The sequence below is a fragment of the Condylura cristata genome, unplaced genomic scaffold (genome assembly GCF_000260355.1).
Source record: "Condylura cristata isolate star-nosed mole 26May11 unplaced genomic scaffold, ConCri1.0 scaffold00029, whole genome shotgun sequence".
Classification (NCBI taxonomy): Eukaryota; Metazoa; Chordata; class Mammalia; order Eulipotyphla; family Talpidae; genus Condylura; species Condylura cristata.
The window spans coordinates 24,683,081-24,710,086 of NW_004567130.1; the positions used below are offsets into that span (position 1 = coordinate 24,683,081).

General features: G+C 42.5%; 1 protein-coding gene across 2 annotated transcripts in view; it reads left to right on the forward strand.

The window, feature by feature from the left end:
• The window catches only part of PLD5 (phospholipase D family, member 5), a 163,787-nt gene that overhangs the window by 132,841 nt on the left and 3,940 nt on the right, over positions 1-27,006 (forward strand). For both annotated transcript variants that reach the window (XM_004691049.2, XM_004691050.2), the window contains exons 6-9: positions 16,897-17,094; positions 19,308-19,444; positions 21,278-21,446; positions 25,952-26,066. In XM_004691049.2, coding sequence (XP_004691106.1) covers positions 16,897-17,094; positions 19,308-19,444; positions 21,278-21,446; positions 25,952-26,066 — 619 coding nt within the window. The remainder of the gene's footprint in view (positions 1-16,896; positions 17,095-19,307; positions 19,445-21,277; positions 21,447-25,951; positions 26,067-27,006) is intronic.

A 27,006-nucleotide genomic window follows, 5' to 3' on the forward strand; every position in this document is an offset into this window, starting at 1 on the left:
TTCCCCACAGGTTGGATTCATAGCCTGACAATGAGAAAGAGGGCTAAGACTTCAGGCATTGATTCCCTCTTCTTGAGCCCTTTTCTTTCTAGCTAAAGAACAGAGGACTGAGGTACGGATCTGATGCCCTGTCACACGTGTCAGGGTAGGAGGATGTCACTGTTTCATGGCACAACCCGTCACCCCCATTCAGTCCTAGCCCTGAACTGACATTTCCTCTGAAGTTATCAGTTGCTAAAGTCATGTTTTAGTTCTCTGGTAAGTGGCACTTTGGAATGACAGAGAGATACCAGACCAAACTAAAAAGGAAGCCTAGCGAAAGGCAATTCAGCCACAAAGCAGAGACAATATCCTATTCCTAAGTAGCATGTAATGAAAAAAACAAAAAAAAAACAAGGATTGATTTAGAAGATTACCGCGCTGCACTGCACTGAAGGGTATTTTTGTTTGTTGATGCATTCTCGGAGGAGGAGGTAGAAATCTCAATTTCTTAAAAAAGAAATGGCTTACCAGATTGCATTTCAATATAAAAAAATCATGCTTGGGCCTCCCTGGTGGTGGTAGTGGGGGGGGGGGTGTTAAGTCTCACTGCTGGAGCCTGAGTTTGATCCCCAGCCGGGGAGGTGACCCACATATGGCGCAGCAGACCTCTCCTGTCTCGCCTGCTGCTCCCCTCAGCAGTGGATTTTGGTAAATGTGTCTGCCTGCTCCCCACTCCATCCCTGGTGAATCCTCTCACACACACACCCACACACCTCTGGCATACACCCAGTTCTTCTATGCAAAAAATAAAAAATAAATAAGAAGTAAATTGTCCTATTTTCTATGATTTTTTAAGTAACAATATGGCAGATCATATTCTTCAAAGAGTCACAAATAGCAAATTCTTTATCTCACATGGGAGCTCTTCTCGCAAAACCAGCCTGCCATCTGTTATAAAGTAGTCTCAATTTGTGTCATTAAGTGAGGAAGTAACATCACTTGCTCTCTTGTGTGCCTTCCCTGAGATGAGATTTAGTCAGCAGGTCACAGCCAAGTAAAACTGGTATTTCCAAAATCTCCCCTCAGATGTCCTTCTCTCTACTCTGGGTATGTTCGAAGTGCCAAGTTAATCTCTCATCGCCATTATGGCCCTTATGTGGTGGGATTCGAGATTACTGTCCAGGCCAGTTTATTATTTTTTTTCTAGATATCATCTATTTGTTAAGTGCCTCTTAAAATATGATGTTCAAAATATAACTCAAAGCTTAGAAAGTAGTATTTCCATGTGAACTTTGGCTTCGAGTGATGTGAATCCTCTACTTCTGGAAACAGGGTAAATCTAGATTAGTTGTTCTGGACCCTCCGTATTTTTTATTTTGTTTCTTTACTAAGTTCATGATTTGGTAATAGAACATAGTGACTGGAGTCAGGTAGAACTGAAGTGAATTCTTTTCTGCCTCTAATAAATTATATGACTCTGGGTAAGTTGTGAAATTTCCTTAAACTTCAGTTGCTCCCTCTCTACAATGGACTGATAATCCTGACCTCATACAAATTATTAGGAGGATCAAGTGGAATATTCTAACATACTCTAGCACCTTACACCATTGTTACTATCCCCTACACTATAGGCATAAGAGTTGACAATTTTCCTCCATGCTGAGTTATCTAGTTCAATAGAACCAGCCAGAAACGCTAGAGGTTGTGTTCCTTTAGAGGGAGGTCTCTAAATCTTACCATTAGTCTCGTGTTGCTTAAGATCATCATCAACAGCAATACCTGAAACACAACTGGCCAGGTTCATAAGTAGTATAAATCTGAGAGACAAAGTTAAAACCTTGGTTTCCAGAAACTAGACTTACATTTTAGCAATTTAATCACACTAGCATTAGCAAGAGGAAATAAAATATTTAATAATAGCAACATAGATACAAAATATGGTCTAGTTCACCTCATAATATAAATTTAAATATAAAATGAAAAATGAAGGCCACCCCAATGAGAATAAGCAAAACTTATTTACTCAGAACTTACTTAGTGAAGCGCTCAGAAACCCCGAGGTAAGCAGAGACGTAGGGAAACGTTACAGTGGAAGAGAGAAACTGCAGGTGTGCCCTGACTGGAAGTTGGCATGGCGAGGCTGCAGAAAGACTTTCTAGATATGGGCTATCCTGCGTGATTGGTCAGGGGTATGTATTTGACTCTCATTTCTCAGTTGGAGCCTGGTAAAATGAAGAAAACTGGCAGTTACTAGTCAAACCCTCACCACCTGGGCGAGTTGCTGCAGAACTTACTGTTTGTCTCTGCTGGGCTGCAGAGAGCAGGCTGCAGGTCAGAGTTCAGTGTTTATCTATGGCCTGGCCATTGTGCCTCTTGGCATCAATATGTTACTCCTTTTAATCCCCCCATTTCCATCATCTGCTTCCCTGCAAACTGTGTTTAGAATCTGGGAACCTGAGAGCCAGAATGGAGGGAGTCACCTCAAGCTACTCTATTACTCCAGGAATTCCTAGTACTACCTCAGTATCCGATCCTATTATATGCTTTAGAAATTCCTGTGCAATGAATGAATGAATCACAAATTGCAGTAGATTCAGTCATCCTGCAGGCCTTAAAGCCATCTCATATGAGAATGGGAATTTACAGGAAAGACTGGAAATGACAGAGAAAGGAGTTGTGTCGATGTGAACATGAATTGTGTAACCCTAAAGGCTCCTGGCTATGGTCAGGCCAACCTGTGAGGAGACTGGTTCCCTTGTTTGGAGACTGGTTCCCCATCACAGTCAAGGGCTGAATGCTAAACTCTCTAGGATATAGGGAATGGAGGTTCTTGGTGATTAATTCAGTGTGTTTGAAGCAAGAAGAAACAGCAAGGTTTTATGGCAGGAAACAATAAGGATACCTCTGCTTTCTTGTCTTCACTTCAGGACACAGAACAGATGATCGAGCTCCTGACTGAGCTCAGGGCTTGATGACAGAGGAGTAGAAACCTTAGCACTGGTCCACTTCAATTCACTAACATCTCCGGCATTTTCCTCATGATGACTGAGAATGTGCTCTTCATTATGAAATGTTCGGTATAGTTTGATATTTAGAAAAATACCATTTTAACCATGGAGCTTTGTTTTCTTTTGTTTTTATACTAAGGTAAACTAACTGGTAAACCTTGAACAAATACATTCAGCTATTGTTTCCTTTTAAAGAAAATTTTGTTTAAAATATTTCCCTGAACTTCTCTGAGGTTTAGTCAGACCTAGAAAATGCATTTATTTCAACAACTCTACTAACAAAGATTCACTTAAGTGAATTTTATTGCTCCATTTTTCTTACTTTATGGCTTTCATATTTTAATTGGAAAAATTGGAATACCTTATCTTGATATAATGACTTGCAAGAATGCTGTTTACATGCATAAATCATTCTGCATACTTCAAATGTTACAACTCAAGCATCTACTGTGATAATTAGCTATCACTTCTGTTCTCTATTATTGAATTCATCAAAATATAACTGCCATCTTTAAAAAAAAAACAAAAACAAACTCTGAAGCTTAATTTCCTCAGCAAACTATGTATAGAAAATGAGCTCCATTGCCTTGCACCATTATAACATGATCTCTTTAACCTCCACACACACACTGCTCAATTATTTCTGTGTTCTTTTAGTTAAGGTTAGATGTATATTTGGATCTTAAGAACTGCCTGAAAATGCCCTTCTGCTTCTGAATTCCTAGAAGTTGGTGCTGGCTATGTTTGGACTCGCATGGTTTGTCCAGATTTTATTCTCAGAAGCCTGTGGGGAAAATCGTGCTTCATAATAAAGCAAAATTAAGACAAGACACAAAAATGTGAATATTAATGGATTCATAGTTTTCTTCTTTCTACATTTTAGAAATTTCCCAGGAACGGTGATTTATTTAAAACTCACAGCAATACTGTTGAGATACACAGATACTTTATTTTATAGATCAGAAAATTGGTTTTCTAAGAGTCTAGTTGAAAAATAGCCTTGAATTACTGAATAAGTTAGCATCAGAGTTAATAGTAGAACCCAAATTTCTTGCTTTATGCAATACTCATTTGCCTGCACCCCACTTTTTTTTTTTTTTAACTAAGTCACTGACTCAGACTTATACCAATACACCATAGGTATAGTAATAGCTCAAAGATCTAGAAAGTAGATTCTGGGAACTTGCTCTATCTGGTATGAAATCCAACCCAAAACGATGTCAAAGAGCTCCTTCACAGCCCAAATTCCCTAAAATTACAGACACTGACTTACTGGGACACATTCTAGGGTCTTATTCAAGATCAGTTTATTCTTAGGCTCACACAAGGTCTAACTAATTTCCAGGCTAACTCCAGAAGTCACAAGCCAGAGGAGAACACTGATAGAACAGACAAGTGAACGTTGTTCATGGGGTAAAATAAACACTAGCCATTAACAGCAATCTCTGAATTCTGAAGAATCTCGAGTTAAATTTAAAATTTCATTCTTCAAAAGAAGCAGAGAGGCATATCCTTTTCATGTCATTTCAAGAATACAGTCAGTTAGAAAATGAAAAGAGAGACCCATTAAAACTCTAGTCAGGATAGGTAAGAGGCCCTTAAGGGTACCAGAAGATTGATCCTCTCTCAAATATCTTTCCTTCTATAGTATCTCTGCCGCAGGCAAGCCCGTGGAGCTGTCTCATCATCGTTCTTGTCTTGTCTGAAAATAAACAGCCTTGTGTATGGAGATCTAAAAAATAAAGCTAAAATTAATTGTTTGCCCTCCTACCCCCAAATCAAAATGACAAAGGAACATGCAGTATTCACAGTTTGTTTTATTAATAATCCTGGTCTGGTTGTCCTGAATAATAATACATTCCTTATTCCATTTCAGAAGTTTCCAGCTTGGTGTATTGACCACAGCTCTTACTCTTTTTCTCCCTTATGCACTTTTTAAATAGTGTAATAGGTATCCATTGACCTCGGTAAGTGGCTCTTTGCCCACTACGGTGGCAATGCCAGGCTGGGCTACTTTGAGTCCAGTAAGGACAGAGTGCCATTTGTGTTTGGAATATGCTAACCCAAATGTAAGTTCCCGGACCTAAATTCAGACCACCTCATTCAGGTGCCAATGTCGTGTCTTCAATCATTGTTTCGCCCACTAACTGAGTAAGTCCATGAAGCTATTTTGTTGAAATCTGCTACTTTGCTAGTGTGGAGAAGAATAAGTGGAATTGAGAGAGAGCTTGGACTTAGCAGGAAGTTCCTGTGGTCACTCTTGAGTCAGATGTGGGTTATCTTTCATCTGAAGAATTCGTTTCTCCTGTGTTATATGAAAAATAAATATTTGAGTGAATACTTCCTGTTCCTTATCAGTTCCACTCTTTCCTAACAATCTTGCTTTTTCATTTTTTTGACAGTGCAGTGGGATGTAAGTGCTATCCCAGAGAGTAAGGAGTTTAAACTTCAAGTTTAAAAAATGCTTTGGATCATAACTTACCAGAGTTAATAGTTATAACTTAGACGTGTGTACTCAGGCACCCCCAGATGCTATAGCAAATTCACAGAGGTGCTACAGGAGATTTTAAAATTTCAAGAGAAACAGAAAAGTCTATTGGTCTGGTCACCACCGAAGCTACTATCTCACAGTGGTTCATAATTTTCACGGTTTTGTAAAGTTAACTTTTCAGCAGTCGCTGCGATATTGAGCAAAAACATTCAGGAAACAGAAGTGCAGTGGTGGCCAGTGTTTTCAGAAACAAGAAGCTGTGCTGATCTGGCATGCACCCCCATTCATCCATGCAGATCCTACTTTTTTCCTTTTAGTTTATGTTTACAGGTTAAAACAGCTACTAAGTTGATAGGGAATAGTCAGCTGAAGCCACTTAGACCTAATTACATCATGATGAGCCACTCTTACGTGTTTCTTTAGTTTTGGAGTGCTGTGGAACAATTACTGAGACATTCAGGGTGCTGCAATCGAAGGAAGCTTGGGAATTAGATTCCTCTTTGATGAACTTAAAAATATTTAACAAGTAATGATGTTTTAATAAATTGCTTAACCGATAGTAAAACAAAACACTATAGTTTATAACCAGTAGCCCCAATTAAGGAAAATCTCAGCTAGGTTTAAAGACGACCCCTTGACTCAAGGATAGAGTTAATGAGCATTGTGTTATATTCAACGTTCCCTTCGTGATTTTCCTTATTCATTAAGCTAAAATAAAATGAAACTTCCACTGTCCCTTCTTAGTATATTTGAGAATTTGGGAGCTAAGAGCCATCTCAGAGACAATGATGTGTAGTCAAGAGGTGCACAGCAAAGGAGGAACAACCTTGAAGGTTACATGTACATATACATGTGTCATGTGTATGATACAGAATAGACGTGTATGATACACATGGTAATCTCAGCATTTTAAAAATGTCAGCTATTTTATAGGACACCATTTTGGAAAACTTACCTGGGGAACCTCTGTAAGTTTCCTTTTATTTTTAAAGATTTTTATTTATTTATGCATAGAGAACTGGGGTACAAGCCAGAGGTGCAGGGGTGATGAGCGGATTCACCAGAGACAGAGTGGGGAGCAGAACAGACAGATCGAGTAGGTACACTGCTGAGGGGAGCAGCGGGCGGGTCAGCAGAGGTCTGCCACGCCCCGTGGGTCACCTCCTGGGCTGGCGGGGATCAACTCATGCTGACCACCCTGGTGGTGCAATGGGTTAAAGCACAGCCATGAGATGCTAAAGCCACTTCAGCATGAGTTTGATCCCCGCCTGCCCCGGAGGTGACCACAGGGTGCGGCAGACCTCTCCTGACCCGCCCACTGCTCCCCTCAGCAGTGCACTTCATCAGTCAGCCTGTTCTGCTCCCCGCTCTGTCTCTGGTGAAGCCTCTCACTGCCCCTGCACCTCTGGCCTGTACCCCAGTTCTGTATGCATCAATACGTAAATCTTTAAAAAAAAAAAAAAAGTGTCTGGGAAATCCAGCACAAGATTAGTAATTGGAAAGTATCTGAGAAGTAAAGGATGGACCTAAAATGACTTCATGAAAAACAATTCCTATTTTACTAGGTTTATTTTCTTCACGACAGGGTAATGAGCCTCACAGAAAAGAGCAACAGCCAGTGAGGTGTCACCTTCAACTAAGATCCCGGCTGTACTGAGGTTGATGCAAGGGGTTCTACTCTGACGAGAGCTAGATCTGAGAGAGTGGAGCATGGGCTAGGCAGGATGCAGGTAACATTTTCACAAAGCTAGAATAGTTGGGGAGCTACAGCAAATCCATATGACACAGCCAGTCACAAAGCACTTCAGGTTAGAGGCTGGGTGAAGAATTGGTTCTAGAAATTGGAGACACTATCACCCTGAAAGCTTTGTCAGCATCCAGGAGAGCTTAGGGTGCATTTGTCCCCATTTTATCCATTTAATGTAGATACAGTTATTTAACAGCTATTTCTAGAAGTACGTAGAAGACGGGTGATAAAGGGCCCGGAAGTTAGATTCCATTGAGTCCCCAGTGTCAAAACATGTCATTTACACTTGACTCTCCTGTTGGTCTCTGTCACATCTTCTGTACTGGTTTGTAGATCCCTCGGAATATTTGTGAGGCCCCAGGGAGCAGCCCGGTTCTCCTTGGCTCAGCAGTGATAAAGGATTATTGGGAAATACCTTTCATTGGAGCCTTTCATCTTGGGGCCTCATGATCAATTAGAAAACTGAAGCCAGCAGCAGTGGCCTGGTCTGGAAAGAGGAATACTTAGTCACAGATATTGTGGAAAATTATGAGATTCTCATGAGTTTTCATTCTGAAAAGAGGAAACCAATTAGGTTGACCTATTGTAATTTAAAAGCATTTAATTGGAAGTGTTTCCTGTTTATTTGGAGCTTGGTTAGCTAAAAACGGGAGTCATGGTTTATTAGAGCAGTCCTTCTAGTATTAATTTGCATAGTTTATGAGGGAATTAAATACTCCCATCCATCTGGACTAGTTTGAAATGTTTTATTACTTATGCTGTGGACCTAAATTCATTAGAACCTCTTCCCTTCTCTCATCTTTAACTTTATAATAGGTCCAGAAGTTCATTCTCTAAAGCTTCATTAATTTAAAATGATTACAAATAAACTCCGTGCTGCTTTTTAATTTTTAAATGCGTATATGATATAACAGGTCAAACCAGCCACAGATGCAATTTTCAAGTAGATATTTAGCAGCAGTTCTTGCTTTAATGAGCAGATAGCTTATTTTTAGCTTGCTTGTTTTCTCCGTGGTGCTGAAAATGACTTGGTACATACAAATAGGTTAAAAATGAGCTCCTGGGCCCTCCCTGGTGGCGCAGTGGGTTGAAGCACAGCACTAAGAAGCTTAAGCCACTTCAGCATGAGTTCGATCCCCACCCAGAGGTGACCACATGGCGCGGCAGACCTCTCCTGACTCCCCCACTGCTCCTCTCAGTAGTGGACTTCATCAGTCAGCCTGTTCTGCTCCCAGGTCTGTCTCTGGTGAAGCCTCTCACCACCCCTGCACCTGTGGCCAAATTTCTTCTGGCCTGTACCCCAATTCTGTAATGTATAAATAAATCTTTAAAGAAAGAAATGAGTTCCTAAAAATCCTCTTGCTACATTGAAAAGTATAGTGTAGTTCCATTCCAGTTACAATCTTACCTTTTAATAAGAATTTGCTGTATGCATTCTACTTTTCATTGATCTTTGCACGTGGGAAAAGAGCTCGTTTTCCCAAAACTGCTTTGAGCAACCCTTTCTGTCACCTGCTCTCTGACTAGCTGTAACCTCAAAATGATTCTTTTCTCATTATTTTTGATATGTTGCTAGTTAGCAAACTATCTTCTCAGCAACATGTATTCATTTAGTCTAAAACAAAAACTTGAAATTTCTTCTCTCGCCCGCTGCTCCCCATATCGGTGTACTGGCCCCTAGCGACCACCCTTAACAGTCCATCTGCCAGTTCGGCTCCCCATTCTGTCTCTGGTGAATCCTCTCAACCCCCTATGTCTCTGGCCTCACCCTAGTTCTTCCATAAAAAAGATTTTTAAAAAGAAAATTTTATCGAATTTTCTCTCTCCATTGGGAAAAGAAATGCGGAAGGATTTCAAGGAACCTTTAGTAACTGAAGAGGTAGAGAAGCATGCGTTAGATAAATCAGTGTTCGTCCTGACATATTCTACACTTTTAACAGATTTTGAAATTTGTGGGGAGGTGAGGCATTTAACACTGCCTCTCTGTCAAAGAGAAAATCCTGGTAGTAGTCAATATCCCATCCAGACTTAGGGTCAGGAGTATATTTTAGAGTAACATTAACTGTAATCTTTTCCTAAGTTCTTACGATTGTATCCAGGCAAGGACTCAAAGTATTCTCCTTGGTTTCCAAGTGTTTATAATCCTAAAAATTTGAAAAATCATTTTATGCATAGTCTATGTTTCTTTTCCACCTGGCTGCTGGCAGGCATTTGTTTTCTTTAAGACCAAGCACAACTTGCGTATCAGATGCAAGGTGTAAAAAAGATGGAATAATTTCCCACCATAACACATAACTTTTACTGCCAAGAGATAGCCTCTTGCATAAAGAAATTGATGTCTCAAGAAAGCGAAAGCAGTTTGCCTTAGAAATATTGTTGCCTACTGGTGTATATGGCTCAGACCATGATCTTGTGTTTATCTTATCTAAATAAGATGCCAAGTCCTGTTCTTGTTCCCTCTCAAAAACATTTTGCCTCTGTGAACAGAATGTAAGAGAAGAATAAAAAGAGGAAGAGGGAGGAAGCTATTTCGACTAAGAAAGATCTTTCCCCCATAGTGTATGCCGTTCCCTCTGGTTTTTATTCCTCTTATGGAAAATCCCTTTGTAGGATGATGATTTTTCTACTAAGGCTGGGTTGATACTAGCAAGTGAAAACAGCCAGTCATTTGGTCTGTGGGAGGATATAAATATAATTTGAATTTTATTGAGAGCAGTACAAAATCCAACAAAGAAAAGTGTCGTCAAAGATTAACACGTCAACATATAAATACTTGTGAATTGATCTTGTGTAAGCCAAGTTTAGAAGTGCTAAGTTGTGGGAGAAATTTGGGACTTACGTGAGATACCTTAGTCAGAACTTCTCAAGACAAGGGTAATGAAGGTTTTGAAGAGTCCTGAGGAGTAACGAGGTGGGGGAAGTACCTTTCTATCCTCACCTAAAATAAACTCCTCTATTTAGATTTGTTTGGCATTTCTGGAGTGTTTGAGTTGTTTCTCCAGAGAGAAACAGACAAATGCATTTAAATGTTGGGTTCAAGTATTTCTCTTCTGATCTGTCTCTTTCCCTCTCCTCTGTCTTTCTCTTCCATGAAATTCATTTTCAACTGAATTACCCATGATCTAATCATTGACATGGCTCCACGATTGAAGACATCAGTGAATTTGTAAAGCAGCATGTCTCAAGAATGATGCTAAATTTCTAAAACTCATGGAAAATTTGATAGGATGTATATGACTTGCATAAAGTATAGACATTTTTTACTTACAAAATTAGTCTTCTCACTACATTTCCCATATTCACCTAAGATTTTGACATAGGTAGGGTTGTGGAAAATTTTACTTCCCAAAGCAGATGACTTGTCTATACTTTCTATAGTCACACATAAACTTCTTTTTTCTGTTTTCAGATACATCATAGAATGTCTGGGTAATGAGCTTTTTACCTCCTTTATCCAAAACCTCTCTCTTTCTCTCTCTCAAGATAATGACCTTTATGGTCACTCTATCGGCATATATACAGTCTTCTAAATTGACTAACTAAAATACCTCAGACTTTGCCTACATCACCCTTGATGTTGGCAAATAAATTACCTCTAGAAAGCTACCTCTAAATAGCTTATTCACAGCTATTTTACAATATATTTTTTAGGCCTGGAGGTAAAGAACAAGAGAATAAACTTTATTGGCTGAGAAAGAAGAAGAGTAGACTTGGTCAAAGTCCATTCGTCCATCTGAGTGCGAACCGTTGCTATTTGTGGGCACTGATGAGCTGCAACTCAAGTCGGGCTTGTGACCATCTCCTGGGACTGTATGCCTGTCGCTGCAGTTTGACTCGTGTGATCAGTCTACTTCCTTCTTCTGCAATAGCCAATCAATAAATTATAAAGAGAGAGCCCAAGAAGGCACAGAGCAGGGAAAACTTAGTAATTAAAACAATGGAGCAAGGGACGTATGGCAATAGGTCACCAGGCCTGTTTAACTTCTTGTTTACCAACCCATGAGCATAGCAAAGTCCCATATTTGAGTCCTGTCTTATCCTGATCCTGGGAATTTTGCTGTCTCGGGATAATGTTGATTACTACCAACAGGATTCTTTTTTGGCATTTATTAGATTTTTATTTCTTTGTCTAGACAGGGATATATAGACCATAAATGAGTGACCCTGTGACTCCTAATTCACCTTGCCAACCTGGAGGTTAGTGCCGTGTTTCCATCCCTTTCTTTTCCACATAGATTTCTAACAAAAAAAGTACATATTATATACATATGCTTTATGAGTCCAATAGGACTTAAGTTGTTTACTCTTTCTAATTTAGCAGCGACATATTTTCAAGGTTTATTATTTTAAGGGAGGCAGAGCAAAGTTCCTGCGAGCTTTTGAGTACCACAATCTTGATGCCAGAAAAGAAGCAAAACAGTAATATTCTGTTTAATTAATTGTGACAGTCTCGTCTCTGTGAAAATATTTGAATACACTAAAGTTTCCTCTGGACCTAGAAAAAGAAATAACTAAGCTCAGAAAACAAGTACAGTCACTGGACTTGGGGCAACACAGAATTCTTTACATTTTTGCTTCCTCAATTACAAACTAACAATAATCGTATTGACCTGCTTCCCAGGTAATGGAGGTAGTCATTGTAGAAGGCTTTTCAAACGATACATTAGTGCCCTGCCAGGGGAAAATGATTGATGGTATGCAACAATGAAAGGCACTTTCGCAATGACAACGCTCAACAAAAGCATCCAGTTCATTCAGATGAGAGTGAAATGCTTCTTTCTATTGAAAAAATAAAAACCAAATGTTCCTGCTTCTAGTATGTCCTCTGCTTTCATTCAGCAATGCCAATCTTCAAAAATTTTAATTGGAAATTTAATTTTGCACAAAGTTCACTGGAGAATTGGACTTGTTTGTTGTCTTCATCTTATTGACCAAGTTCATACCTATGTGAGCACTTTATACGACACATAATGTTGATCAACATGATATACACATCTAGTTAAATCATGCCAAATATGTATTTCTTGATAGACAAGCACTAGTAGTTGAGGCATAGAGATGACAGTCTCCCTTAATGACTTTGAACAGCTGTCTGTGTCATCTGGACATGTCTGACTTGCAACCATCCAGGATATAAACCCGCAGAGCGATGGGTCTTCCCCCTGTGCTGTGGCAGCTCTGATTCTCCACGTAGATTGTACAGTGTTCTTTGTCTCAAGTAAGAAATCATCAGTTTCCAAATTGATTCTAATCACCCTTGCTAGGGATTTAGAATCTCGCCTCTAAGTGTATACTACTTGTAGAAGAGATCATAATCACTAAAGTCGGCAGAGAGAGTGAAGCAAGGTACGAGAGAGGGATGGCCAGAGGGTGTGCTCTGACGGTGCCTGCATCACCTCTTCCTATACCTCTGCACAACCACGACATTTCGTGACCGGAAAATGCCAGGTCTCACTGCCATTTATGATCACGTAGATGAAGTTGGAGGGGATTATACTCAGCAAAGAGCTAAAGATGAAACCTAGATAATTTCATTCAGAAGTGGTATATAAAGAAACAAAACAAAGGAACAGATAAAACCATGCTAAAATAAGCCCTAGAAAGCTGACTAGAGAAATAGGGTTATCAGAAAGGGAGGTGGTGTGGGAAGTAAAGCAGGGAGCCCCATTGATTATGTTAGAAGACTATGAATACATTGGTGGTGGGTGTGATGTGGTAACGTATATCTGAAGAGTTATCAGCCTATAGTGCTCATATATATGTTGTGTTGTATCCTAACACCACCTCAATGCAAGATAATACAATTTTGAAAGAAAATCAACCTTCATGTAAAGTCTTAAAAAAATAATAATAAAGAGGGGCCCTCTCTGGTGGCACAACAGGTTAAAGTGCAATATAATGAAGCTATTGCCCACTGTAGTACAAGTTCAACCTCTGGCTGGGGAGTGACCCACAGGGCACAGCAGACCCCTCCTGACCCACCCACTGCTCCCCTCAGCAGTGGACTTCGTCGATCTGCCTGTCCTGCTCCCCGCTCTGTCTCTGGTGAAGCCTCTCATCCCTGCACCTCTAGCCTGTACCCCAGTTCTGGATGCATAAATAAATATATATTTTTGAAGAGCTAGAATTTGTTGTTCACAGTCTGGAGGTTAGAAGTCTGAAGTCAAGGTGTTGTTTCAAACTTGGAATAGACACAAAAGCATGAGGGTCAGATGAATAGTTGCATATTCCTGGGAGCCTGTCAGCCAAGCTCCTGCAGGCTGGGTCCTTGTCTTCAGTTAGCAGACAGCGCCATTTTGGGAGGATTCTTTTACTTCAGGAGACATAGAAGTAATGCTCTGCCTGTCCTTAAGCCAAGTTTTGGCCCTGAATGCTCTGCCCCAGTTCCTTCATCCTGCCCTCCAGCTCCACACCACAAACGTGACTCCCCAGTCACAGTCTAGTCAGACACCTCCACTCCTGCCTGTCTCCCCTTGACCTTCAGTATAAATGTCAGACTTTTTTTTTAAAGATTTATTTATTGATGCATACAGAGCTGGGGTACAGGCCAGAGGTGCAGGGGCAGTGAGAGGATTCCCCAGAGACAGAGCGGGGAGCAGAACAGACAGACTGATGGAGCACACTGCTGAGGGAGCAGCGGGCGGGTCAGGGGAGGTCTGCCGCGCCCTGGGGGTCACCTCCGGGGCGGGGATCAAACTCGCACTGATGTGGCTGCAGCTAACCTGAAGTGCTGCATCCTAACCCGCTGAGCCACCAGGGAGGGCCCATATAGTTCCCTTTTAATGGGAATGTGCACTGACTGTATGTGCAGACATTGTGGTACCTTGGTTAATTTTTCAGTGAAATGAATGGCTTTTTTAAAAAACTATTTTTTAAAAAAGATTTATTTATTTATGCATAGAGAACTGGGGTACAGGCCAGAGTTGCAGAAGGTTGAGAGGCTTCACCAGAGACAGAGCGGGGAGCAGAACAGGCAGATGGACGAAGCACACTGCTGAGGGGAGCAGTGGGCCAGTCAGGAGCGGTCTGCGGCGCCCTGTGGGTCACCTCCAGGGCTGGGATCGAACTCATGCAGAAGTGGCTTTAGCTTCGTAGTGCTGTGCTTTAACCCGCTGCACCACCAGGCAGGGCCCAGCCCACCTCCTTTCTTAGACTTAAATTGTCTTTAATGTGTTGGCCCGTCCAATTCCGGGCAAACCTGTCCACATGCACAGAGAGAGACATACCAGGATGCCCGTTGCTTTCAGTTTTGCATTAGAGAAAAAAACAGGAACAATCCCCTCAGCCAGCTGAATAACTAGCACCTACCTAATTCTGTGATCACAATGGGTCTTTATCTAATACCAGACTGGTGGGGGGGGTACATGGAAAGAACTTCATGGTGTGTTATGTTGGGGATTCTTGGGGGGCCATGAAAGATAAGTCCTCACACTGTGGATGACCTCTCCCCTAATTCTGAGAGAGTCTTAAAGAATGGGACTAGAGCAAAGGGCTAGGAAAGGAGCTTAATATTATTTGTGCATGAATGAGAAATACCCAGCGTCCCCAGACTTCTAAGGGGTACACGCTTTCAAAAGATTCCAGTCACCCACCACACAGAGGGAGAAGAAGCAGACTTGGTGTAAAAGATTTTGAACACAGGCAGTGTGCACAGAGAGAGAAAAGGAGAAAGGGCACCCCTAAAAATAAGCTTCCCATCAAACCCCACACAGTACCTGTCCCCTGGTAGGCAAATACCCAGCCAAACGGCATCAGCCTGAACAGGGGCCGCTGATGCCGCAAAACATGCCCAGTATAAAGTACCTTCTGGCGAGGAGCCGAAAGGGGTTAGCCAGGTCCCAGAGACCTGGGACAGGACAGACCAAAATCCAAAATTAAAGTGCAAATCAAGATGATGGGTACGTGATTTTTGCCAGGAGCTAGAGGGAGACTGGATCCTCCCTGTCTCCCTCGTACCCACAAGTCCGCGGGTCCCTCTTCAGGTCTCCATTATGTCTTCACCTCAGGTGTCTTCTAGTCCCAGGTGCAAGTCAAAGCCGGAGAAGCAAACAGGCAGGCGCCTTTGTCTTCCATGTCATGAAGCTGTGCCTGGTCCCTCGGCTCGGACCCTCGTTCCCAGCCGCTTCTCCACTCAGGAAGAGCGGTTCATGGCATTCTAGAATTGTACCAAGAAAATGGTGCTTCCCATTCATGGAAGTGTATCTGTAACAATATCAAAGATCCCAACTGCTGGAAGGTGTTTAGATCATAAAGCAGGCCTATCTGTGCTGTTCTCTTATGACCAAAATTTCCCTGTGTCACTTTCGTTCACTAAACTTGAAATTACATATCATTTTTACAAAGTAATACTTGTACTCGAATGAAATCAGTGTCATGAATGTTTCTGGATTCATTTGAGTAAGAGTCAGAAAACCTGCATTCAAATTCTTAATCTGACTAGATCTCTAACTTGGAGCCAGTAATTTGTGTAACGATGTGAGCTGTTCTTCCCTCATCTGTGTATCAAGGGCATTGTGCAAATAATCTATAGAGTATCTTTGTGGCAAAGTTATATTGATGTAGTTCTCTTGTCTTGTGCAATGTTGATGATTATACTTGCTTGTTTTCACATTTTGGGATATTTCAGGCCTAGTGGCATAAGAGGAACTCAAAGCCAAGTTTTTTAGCAGAAGCAAAATGTATTTGAGACAGGATGAAAGGAAGCCCAGAAAGAGCGAGATATGGGCAGGAAAACCTGAGTGGGATTTTGCTCATCCTTGGATGTTGCTGATATTTATGGGGATCCTGGATTTCCTTCTGGGCTGACTCTCACCTTTACACTTCCTTTGGGATGGGGAGAACATTTGCTTGTCCTGGCAGGAGCTGTTCTGTAGCCAAGTATGGCTGGTAGGAAAATTGCCTCCTCTGGCTTCTTCTTGCTTTCTGAGGCTCTCATGACTTTCTGCCAATTCAAAGGCCTCAGTCTTCAAGGCACTTTCATGCCCACTCTAGGGACAGTTTTTGGTTTTGGTCTCTGGCTTTTTAAAAGTTTCATAAATCCAGATTTCTGTGCTCCTCTGGTGTCTTGCTGTGGCCAGACTTCGAAGGGAACTGTTTCTTTCCCCAGCTGCCTTACAGCTAATCTAATCGGCTATCAGACAATTGGCAATGTTCTAGAAGTCCTTTGCATATAATCATATGCCTCATAACAAATATATAAAATAAATACTATATTATCTCCATTTTATGAAAGAAGGTAATGAGATACCCAAATTAAATATTTTGCCAAATGTCACCACCAGGAAGCTGTCAAGTTGCTACCTAGGCAGTCTTAGAATCCATGATCTAAACCTTTCAGTTGAACACAATCAAAAGTCAACCATTCTATTCCTGCATGATTTAAGTATTCCTACACTAATTAATTATTAAAGAAAGAAAGCTGAAGACGATAGGAAAAGTAAATGCAAACTCAGGGAAATGAACTGTAAGAATTTCAGTGCAGAGACCAGCAGAAGTCATACTTAAAATTTTTAAGCATTTTTCATAATTAGTCATTTCTACATGCCAGAATATGACTGTGTCTTCAGATTCCTGTTTAACACTGCTAGGAAAAACTATTCCTCCTGCATTCTTGTGTGTGTTTTTCTCTGACACATATGGCACTGACACTTTCAATTTTAATTTCACAGATGAAAGAACTCGGTGTCATCTTCTACAACTGCAGCTGCCTCGTCTTAGATTTACAAAGGATATTTGCTCTGTATAGTTCATTAAAATTCAAGAGCAGAGTGCCTCAGACCTGGTCCAAGAGACTCTATGGAGTCTATGATAATGAAAAGAAATTGCAACTTCAGTTGAATGAAACCAAATCTCAAGCATTTGTGTCGGTGAGCTGTTCCCAGCTTTCTCCTCTCTTATTTTACCAAAGACCCTTAATTAAGTTGGAATGTTCCAGTCTGATCTTGTGTTGGGTAAACATTTACTAGATGGGTTTTGTCTCAGCCTTTGAAAAATTCAAATGTTTCCACTTCTCTGCCTAATCATATGCTGCCCCTAATTTACAGTAATAATAAAATTGAACTCTTCCCCCTCACGATGGTGTGATCTGATTCGATTGCCACAATTATCCTGTAGGGGAGGACTATTTTCAGTGCCCTGCAACAAAGGTTGTCAGACTCATCCTTAGCTTTTGAACTCTTTGATGAAACAAATCTGGAGGAACCACAGTATCTAAAAAAGACAAAATCAGAATTGCTGTGCTTGATTGAGACTGGAAGGCAGGAGGCCTACCCAACAGGGCGGAGTGAGGACACAACTCCCGGGCCATCCTGATGCTGAAAATCACCACTTCGCCCAACCCGACAACCCCAGCTCACTTTCCCTTGTCACCTACCTTCCCGACCCACTACTTGACCTCTCCACACCTTCCCCATCCGCCTGCCTCTGCCCACTCGTACCCCTCAGCCTCACCCACACATCCATGTCCCGTGTTCACTGCCTGCTTCCTCCACGTTATCCAGCGATGAGTTGATGAACATTTAGGCATTTCTGCCATTTGGCCACAGTGAATCGTTGTGGGAAAACCTGTTTTCAATTCTGGGGACAGATAGTGAGGTACAGAGCAAACAACAAAGGCAGAGGAACAGGGGAGTGTCAGCTCCTAGAAAACTGTGAGTGCCTTCCTCAGGCTTGATCTGTTTCCAAGACATCAGGAGTCCTGAGTGACATATGTTTGTTTTTAAACATCAAGGAGACGAGATCAGGAAATGAGTTAGGACGATATCATAAGGACCCCAGAAAAAGACACTAGTGTCTGAATGATGGCAGAATCAGGAAGAAGAGGAAAGAAGAGACACAGCAGCAGAAACTACCGATCTCAGTGACAGATGGAGAAGGCATCCACGTATGAGTACTGAGGAAAGAATCTTTGGTTTTCTTCTGTTTAAAATACTTGAATGTTTACCTTCATTCCAAAAGAAACAGCTCTTCTTGCCCCTCAGCTACAAAGATGGCTTTCTGGGGGGGAACACTGGAAGGGGAGAGAGCCTTCAGCAGCTCCTTCTTGGTTGGGTACCCAACACTCCAGCTCATGAACCTCTGAGCCAGGTTCCCACAGCACAGTGAGGGAAGCTGTTCCAGACCATCTGGTGGGAGATCCTGAGCACCTAATGCTGCTGTTCACACAGCTCAGGAGCTGTTGACTCAACTTTGGGGGATTAAACTTATTTGTTCTCTTACACTTGTCATAGCATATTGTTTCTGAGTAAAACAAGAACTTGGGGAAACGCTGGTTTTAGTCCTTTCCAGTAGAAAAATAATGAAAAATTCCAAGTATGCATTTCCCTTTCTAAACAATTGCATCTAAAATGCCATATTTTTGTGAAATGAAAAACACCTCAAGCAATATGAAAAAATAATATCCTTCTTTCCTTACTCTCCTGATGAATTGGGGTATCTTAATAACTCACTCAAGTGTTTCCCCTAGAATTGTGTATGAACTTTTTTTTTTAATAATTAGCAGTCCTTTTCTTGACTCAATGAAATATTTAGGAAAAAATAAAGCAAGACTATTAGATTGTGTCTTGAATATTTTCATTTCCACATCACCTTTCAAACAAAATGCTTCTAGGGTAAAATACTTGCTGTCTGTATTGAAACTAGCCACAGTCATTTTACGAGTTCAATCCCTGCCAGGGAGCTGACCCACAGGGCGTGGCAGACCTCTCCTGACCCGCCCGCTGCTCCCCTCAGCAGTGGACTTCGTCCATCTGCCTGTTCTGCTCCCCACTCTGTCTCTGGCGAGTCTTCTCACCGCCCCTGCGCCTCTGACCTGAACCCCAGTTCTGTATGCACAAATAAATAAATCTTTAAAAATAATAATAATAATAATCCCCTCCCCAACAGACTTAAAGGACAATATGAAGACCTAGTATACCTTCATGATACAACTTGGATAGAAAAAATTTTTGCCTAATCTCAAAACACTTGAAAGTATGTTTGCAAAACTTTAGTAGCATTGAGATCTAGTAAAACAAATGCAACAACAATTCCAGAAGACAAAAATTAATGCTTGAAAAGTCTCCTCTTTGTGTCTTTCCAGAACTCTCCTAAACTCTTCTGTCCTAAAAATAGAAGCTTTGACATAGACGCCATCTACAGCGTGATAGATGATGCCAAGCAGCATGTGTACATCGCCGTCATGGACTACCTGCCTATCTCTAGCACAAGCACCAAAAGGTGAGCGAATTCTCAGCCTCCACCTTGAGCCAGGTCACCAGGGTCAGGTACTAAAGCAAGGAAACACCCCAGGAAACACCCGCCTGGACGGTGAGATCGTTTCAGGTCGAACTAATTTATACCATTCAGCAGGTCCTCAGTGAGCCCATTTTAAGAACTCAGACAATAGTCTGAGGAGTGAATGCCAGGTGAGGAAATAAAGTCAGAGGTTCTAGATTGCATCATCAAGGAGCTTTGTTCAAAGGAAAAGAGGTTTTGCACCAGCCACAGGACAACATGATCAAGGGAAGGATCTCTGAATGGGAGTGATTTAAAGTTTTGGCTTTTTTTTGTTTTGTTTGTTTGTTTGTTTTCAATTAAGAGGAGACTAGAAGGGGAGAGCCCTAGATCAAAATAAGGGTATTTTGAAGGAGCAATGACCTGCAAATTCAGTTACAGCTGGTCAAGTGACCAGCTTTGAGTCTGAGAGAGAGGGAATTGCCTTACCCGCTGAGCATGGAGGAAAAGAGAGAAGGATGCATCTGGCTGTGAGGTACAAAAGAGACCAGGAGCCTCCATTCTGTGAGTGAAGGCAGAAGTAAGTTTGGAATAATTACAGAAGCTGGGACTGATTCAAAAGAAGTCCAGGATTGGTGAGCGGTGCTGAGGGTTCAGCGCGATTCTCTATTGGTTCCACCTGCACAGCACTGCAGTGATTTTTTTTTCCAGTAGTCCTCAGCATTGTGACGATAGAAATAGACAAAGGGAATTATAATCCAGCGTTCAATTTTGCCAAAAGCTAGAGGGAGGGAGAGGGAGGAAAGTCCAGTGCTCAGAAGTGAGATTAGGCCGGTCGGGGAAAGCGGCCAGGAGGAACTGGCAGACAGCTGCAGGTGCAAGGACCATGGTCTTGGGCCAAATAAGAGAGTGGGGGGAAGTGAAGGGCTGGAGGCTGGGTCACAGAGAGACAGGCGAACTTTGCAGAGGCCACGATTATGAGTCTGACACGTTGGGGAACTGAATACCATGTTATTGGTGTGAATCGTGAGTAGAGAATCAGGGAAAGTTTTAAATAAGTAAACAGGTCTACAAATGACAGACTAAGAAGAGAGCGTGATTTAAAGCTTGACCTTATGATAGGCAAGTATTTGTTTAACACAGGAGGTGACATTTTTAGAAGTAACATTGTGTGGATCAGGGGATAGGAGTTTGACCCACATCCTAAACCAAATGGGCAGATTGTTGCTGAAAATACACAGGATGACTTTAGAGAAGCTGTGACCTTAGGAAAGACTTGGGGTTAGTGAAGAAAAAAGTAAAAGACTTAAGAGGTTGAACCTGTGGGGGCAGGTGGCAAGGGGCTTGGTCAGGAGAGAGGAACCTAAGAACCATCTGGAAATAAGAATGTAAGAAAGCTCAGACATCCAGAGAAGAAACATAGATAGGGGCATTTGTCAAAGAAGAGAAGCTTGAGTGGCCATATGGAAAGAGAGGGAGTGTTGAAGCCGCCTAACTGGAATTTTGCTAGAAAGTCTGTTCTTAGCACACAAAAGTTCTGAGGCCCAGCTTGGTGTAAAGGATGGCACAGAGTAGTTGTCAGGCTGTTTCTGTCCCTGACTCACAAATCCTGGTGGTGGAGACTTCATCTTAGGCAGGGACATATCTCAGCAAAGCATTCTCCCTCGTTGCCCTAACTTTAAGAGGCTTGTACTTTTCAACATTTCTTACAAAATTATTGATGTCTTACAGGACAAAGGAATGATCAGGTTAATATGTTCTGTAAAATTCAGTAAGTTTCTTTTCCAAAGCTGACTTATTTTCTTTATTTAATCTATATGGATCTTGTGTCTTTAGGACCTATTGGCCTGACTTGGATGGGAAAATAAGAGAAGCGTTAGTTTTGCGAAGTGTTAAAGTTCGACTCCTCATAAGCTTCTGGAAGGAAACTGACCCCCTTACATTTAACTTCATTTCATCTCTTAAAGCTATTTGCACTGAAATAGTCAACTGCAGTTTGAAAGTTGTAAGTATTTTATTGGCTGTGTTATTAAAAAAATTATTCTTTTCATACAATTATGAATGCCGTAAACATATGCATACATGTAAGTTTTCAGAAAGAATCTTACTGAAGGTAACAATTTTTTTAAATATTTATTTATACTTACAGAACTGGGGTACAGGCCAGAGGTGTGGTAGGTGAGAGGATTCACCAGAGACAGAGTGGGGAGCAGAACAGGCTGACTGAAGTCCTGCTGAGGGGAGACTGCTGAGGGGAGCAGTGGGTGAGACAGGAGAGGTCTGCTGAGCCACTTGGGTCACTCCCTGGCCGGGGATTGAACTCGTGCTGCAGTGGCTTTGGAGAGCTTCATCATGCAGTGCTTTAACTTGTGGCCCTACAATAACTATTTTTATAGTGAGAAATCAAAAAGAATGAAGCAGTTTTCCAAAACAATTGATGTGAAAGAGGAGGAGAACCCAAGCGTTCGGTGCCTCCCTGCTTAGCCCTCTTCACACACTGTCTGTTGGGTCCTCTCTGCTTTTTTTGACCTGCTCCTCACCAACTATTCCCACTGAAGGTGTGACCAACAGGGCATTCAAACATACCCGCACTGACCCCTGGTCCTGACGCCCCCAGCCTGGGCTCCTGTCCTGGCTCCAGCCCCTGAGGCCGTGTTAACCTGTCTCTGCACACCTGGAGGGAGACAAGAGAAGGAATCGCTGGCATTTGCAAGGCACCAACTCTCAGCTCATCTCTGACTTCCTGGCGCCCTGCCACCCTCTCCCTCCCCTCCTGCCCTCTGTACAAGTCCTCTCTCCTACCAACTGCCCTCTTCTCCACGCATTACCTGGTATTCACCCGCTAATGTTTAGGTCACAACTTCGTCCCACTTCTACTGAAGTCACTCAACAAAAGCACAGAGACCCTGTCTGCTCTGTGCCGGGCGCTCTGCTCGGTGGCAGGACAGGGCACCTCACGGCAGGGACCCCAGTTGACATGGTTCCCCCCCAACTTTGCCACATGGTTTCCAGTATGGCCCTGCACCTCCATACCCCAAAATCAAACACAGAGAGAAGAAAATACGAGCAAACACTTACATGAAGTGGTGGACTTGCTGTAACCTTCATCGCACTGCCCAGAATTCTCTCCTCTGGATATATTTAATGGCAAAGGAGGTTTATGGGTTTGGTTTCTGAGGCAGTGGTGTTTCCAAGGTGAGGAAGGAGCAAGTTTGTGAATCATCACACCCTGAAATTCTGGGTGTGTTCTGTGAAATTCAGGACATTTTATGCATTTTACTCTCTTCCCGCTTGAAGACCACAGCTGAAGTGTGGACAAACCAGTGAGGTAAAGTCTGCATATAGCACCTCACAATTCAATGACATAGAAATCAAAACCAGCAACAACGCCCCAAAAGCCAAAGTGAAGGTTACACTCTGGGGATCTCCCTGGTGACATAGGGGTTAAGTCTCAGCCCTATCACTGCTGCAGCCTCAGTTAGATCCTCACCCGGGAGCTGACCCACAGGGCGCGGCAGACCTCTCCTGTCTTCCTGCTGCTCCCCTCAGCAGGGTACTTTGTCAGTCTGCCTGTTCTGCTCCCCAATCTGTCTCTGGTGCATCCTCTCACCCCCTGGCCTGTACCCAGTTTTTGTGTGCATGAAGAAATTAATCTTTTAAAAAATAATAAGCTAAATAAAGAATGTGAGACCCCTACCCATGAGGGTATTGGTTGGTTGCTCATAGCAAGTTGGTTCCTGTCTCCTCGATCAAACTCACCCTAAGAGGGGCGCTCTTGGGGGGTCAGGTGTCAGAACATTAGAATACAGACGTGACTGCCACCACAGAAGCAGAGAAGAGAGTGTCTTTGATGCAAGACACTTGCATCAATGAAATCACCGGAGTGAACTATTAGGTGTTTTCATTTAAGACTTGAAAGGAATTACAAGAAAAGTAGAATCCATCATTTTAGCTTCTCTAGTGCTTACTAAGTTTATTATAGATTTTCAAACACTGGTGGTCATAATTCTCAAATAAAATGGGAGTTTCATGTTTCACGAAACAGAGTCTTCAATCTTCGCTTAAGACAGTTCATGTATTTCTCAGCACTAAGCTAAGACTAAGTACAAGAGAAGGTGTGGCCCCGACATCTAACAGGTGGGTGGAATCAGTCTTTAAAAAAATTGGCACTGGAACCTTGCATAAAGCATATCTTCATTCCGCCACTAATAAAATGAACAAACAAAAAACAGTGACCTAGGAGAGAGACAGGGAATCTCTGATGTTAGAGAAGTCACCTACCCTTAGCTCTGTGGGTCTGTGTTCATGAAGGGGACTCATCAAGAGACTGCAGGGCCCTCCCTGGTGGCGCAGTGGGTTGAAGCACAGCACTGGGAAGCTTAAGCCACTTCTGCATGAGTTCGATCCCCGCCTGCCTGGGAGGAGACCACATGGCGCGGCAGACCTCTCTTGACCCGCCTGCTTCGTCTATCTGCCTGTTCTGCTCCCCACTCTGTCCCTGGTGAATCCTCTCACTCCGCATCTCTGGCCTGCCTGTACCCCAGTTCTGTATGAATAAATAAATAAATCTTTAAAAAAAAAAGAGAGAGAGACTGCAAAGGTCTCCCTGGTGGCGCAGCGGGTTAGAGAGCAGCACTATAAAGCATTCCGCAGCTACTGCAGCACAAATCCAGTCCCTGAGTTGGATCTCTGGTCAGGGAGCTGACCCACATGGAGCAGCAGACCTTTCCTATGTCACCCTCTTTCCCTTCAGCATGTATTTCAATAGACATGCTTTCTCTGCTCCCCACTCTTCCTCTGGTGACTCCTCCCACCCTGCACATCCGACCTGTACCCCAGTTCTTGTGTGCATAAATAAATACACTTTTAAAAAGAGAGACTGCAAGATATAGGTATGAAAGTAGCCCCAATCAGCTGAAGGAGGAGGAGGACTTGTTAAAGAAATTAAGAAATCACCTTTGAAGTGTCTTTACTGTTATCTAAAAGCATGTCAATGAGCAGGATATGACTTCTGCCATCATTTTAGCTTCCGTATAAAGCTATTTCCTGTCTTTTGAGACATCTTTGGTTGCCAAGGCAAATGGATTCTCAGTAAAGCCTCAAACTGTGCTGCAATCCCTAACTGAAATTAGGATGTGGACTTTATTCTTTTTTCCAAGCTATCATGATTTTACAGTGATATCTGCCTTAAGAGGAAAAAGTCAAAGCATGTGGACAAGAGAGTGCCTGGTCTGTTACTCAGCAGAGGTCACTGTAATATTCACATGCTTGACAGACATGTGATGAAGATGGATGAGCACTCATGGGATTTTAGGTCAGTTTGAAGAGCCCACAAACACCGTATGTGAGCCCTGCAAGGCAACACAGGTTTTGCAAAAAGACAGGAGCTGAGAAAAGGGAGTCCAGAAAGCAAGGTGGTCCCGGCAGAAGTGGCCACGCCTGTGGCAGGGTGGCCTTGCAAAGGCGCTCACCTGTGTCCTGCAGTCGACAGTCTTCGGTGGTAGCTTTTGACCTGTGCCCCATTGGCTCAAGGATTCTACAAAGCATCAACCTTGCTGAGCACCAAATTTATCACCCCTTTTTAGCCTTGTTGGGAAGGAGAAGGACGACCCTCATGATTTCCCCAAATTTGGAACACTTAAAGTGATATTTCAGTTTCCAGATAGCATCTTGTTTTTCTCTCTGTCACTTTTCCCCTCTATACATACATGATGCCACAGCGGTGAGACATTCCAGAAAGATTCCATGCGGTTCTGAGTAAGTTCAACACTTTCCAGTGTGGTGAGGCCTTGAGACCTTCACCTTGCGATGTTTCCCTATGAGCTCAGTCATAATTGAAACCTTATCTAAGCATTTGCCAATTTCAATAGAATCCTGAAGCACAAGTTTGGCAACTCCTGGTGCCGACCCCTCTCTCGTCAACCCGGCCTTAGATGAACTGGAATGATACTTTTCAGGTCACATTAAAATTGAAATTCAGGATTCATAGTTTGAGGTTGCAATTTTTTTTAAGTTGCTTAAGTATTTAGATGGAAAGTATTTGTTCCTTTGACAAAATCTCTTCACCTTTGCAAATTCCCAATTTAATATGCCAGTCATTGACATGGAGCTGCTATTTCTTATAATTTAGGCAACATGTAGAAACATTCATTCCATTCATTGGCATCTCACAGAAAGCTCCGGAAGCTGACTTCACATGCCAGTGCACACTGATGAAAAATACAATGAAAATCACACCATCCTCTGGCTCTCACCCTGATGAAAGAATGACTTTTGTGTTCATATTGTAGCTGAAAATTGTTAATGATAGGTCTGGCTGAGCATGCTAATTTTCTTTCATTTCATCTCTATACATTTAAGAACGAAAATAACTTCACCTAAATGAAGTAACAAAATGGGGTTTTGAAGTCCTCATTGATATGTGGATGATAACCACTTTCTCTCCTCCACAGGGCCAACAGTTTTTTTCTAGTTACCTGTTTTACTTACTTATTTTCTTCTGTCTTTCAGAAATTTTTTGATCTGGAGAGAGAAAATGCTTGTGCCACAAAAGAACAAAAGAACAACACCTTTCTGAAATTAAATCGTAACAAGTACATGGTGACAGACAGCGCAGCTTATATTGGTAGGTGCCAGGGCTGGAGGTTTCTTCGGGGTTTGCAGATTGGGACTGGTCCAGCCGTGGTCCCTCACCCAGGCCAAGGAAGCACCAGCTTGTGGCTGAGTGACAGTAGACATTGAGGGCAAAGAGCTCTTCACTAGATTGTCCTCTCTATGGCTTAGTTCATATATGAGCGGCCACATCAGATCACTGTTCATAAATGCTTGGCAGAAATTCTTTGGTCCTTTGTCCCACTTAATAGGAGACTGGCGTGAGGAGGCAGAGGACAGTAGAGGCCAGCAGAGAAGCCAGAGAGCCCAGAGGTAAAGAGTCACCAGGGGCGGCAGCTTGATTTCTTTTAACTTCTAGCCTCCAGGATGTTTTTATAAAGATTTATTTATTTATGCTTTCAGAACTGGGGTGCAGGCCAGAGGTGTGGTGGGTGAGAGGATTCACCAGAGAGAGACTGGGGAGCAGAACAGGCAGACTGACAAGGTACACTGTTGAGGGGAGCAGCGGGCGGGTCAGAAGAGGTCTGCCGCGCCCTGTGGGTCAGCTCCCTGGCGAGGGATTGAACTCAGGCTGCAGTGGCTTCGGAGAGCTTCATAATGTGGTGATTTAACCAGGGATGCGTTGTACCACTAGGGAGAGCCCACAGTTTTAAAACCATAAATTTCTGTTATTTAAGTCACCCAACTTGTGGTGCTTTGTTACGGCAGCCCCAGCAAACTAACATCCCAGCCAACCCCAGACAACCACCCTGGGGAGACCATGTCACAGCAGCTGCCCTGATTCCTGCACCGAGGACTTTGGTTTCGGAACGGGGAACTGGCTGATAGCAAAGCAAGGAGTGTCTTGTGTATTCAGCTTTGGCTGGTTTTTTGATGGGAAGGCCTCTGAATACTATAATTAGAATCCCTCATTTGTACATATGGATTAGATGTTGTCTCTTTGAGATGGTAGT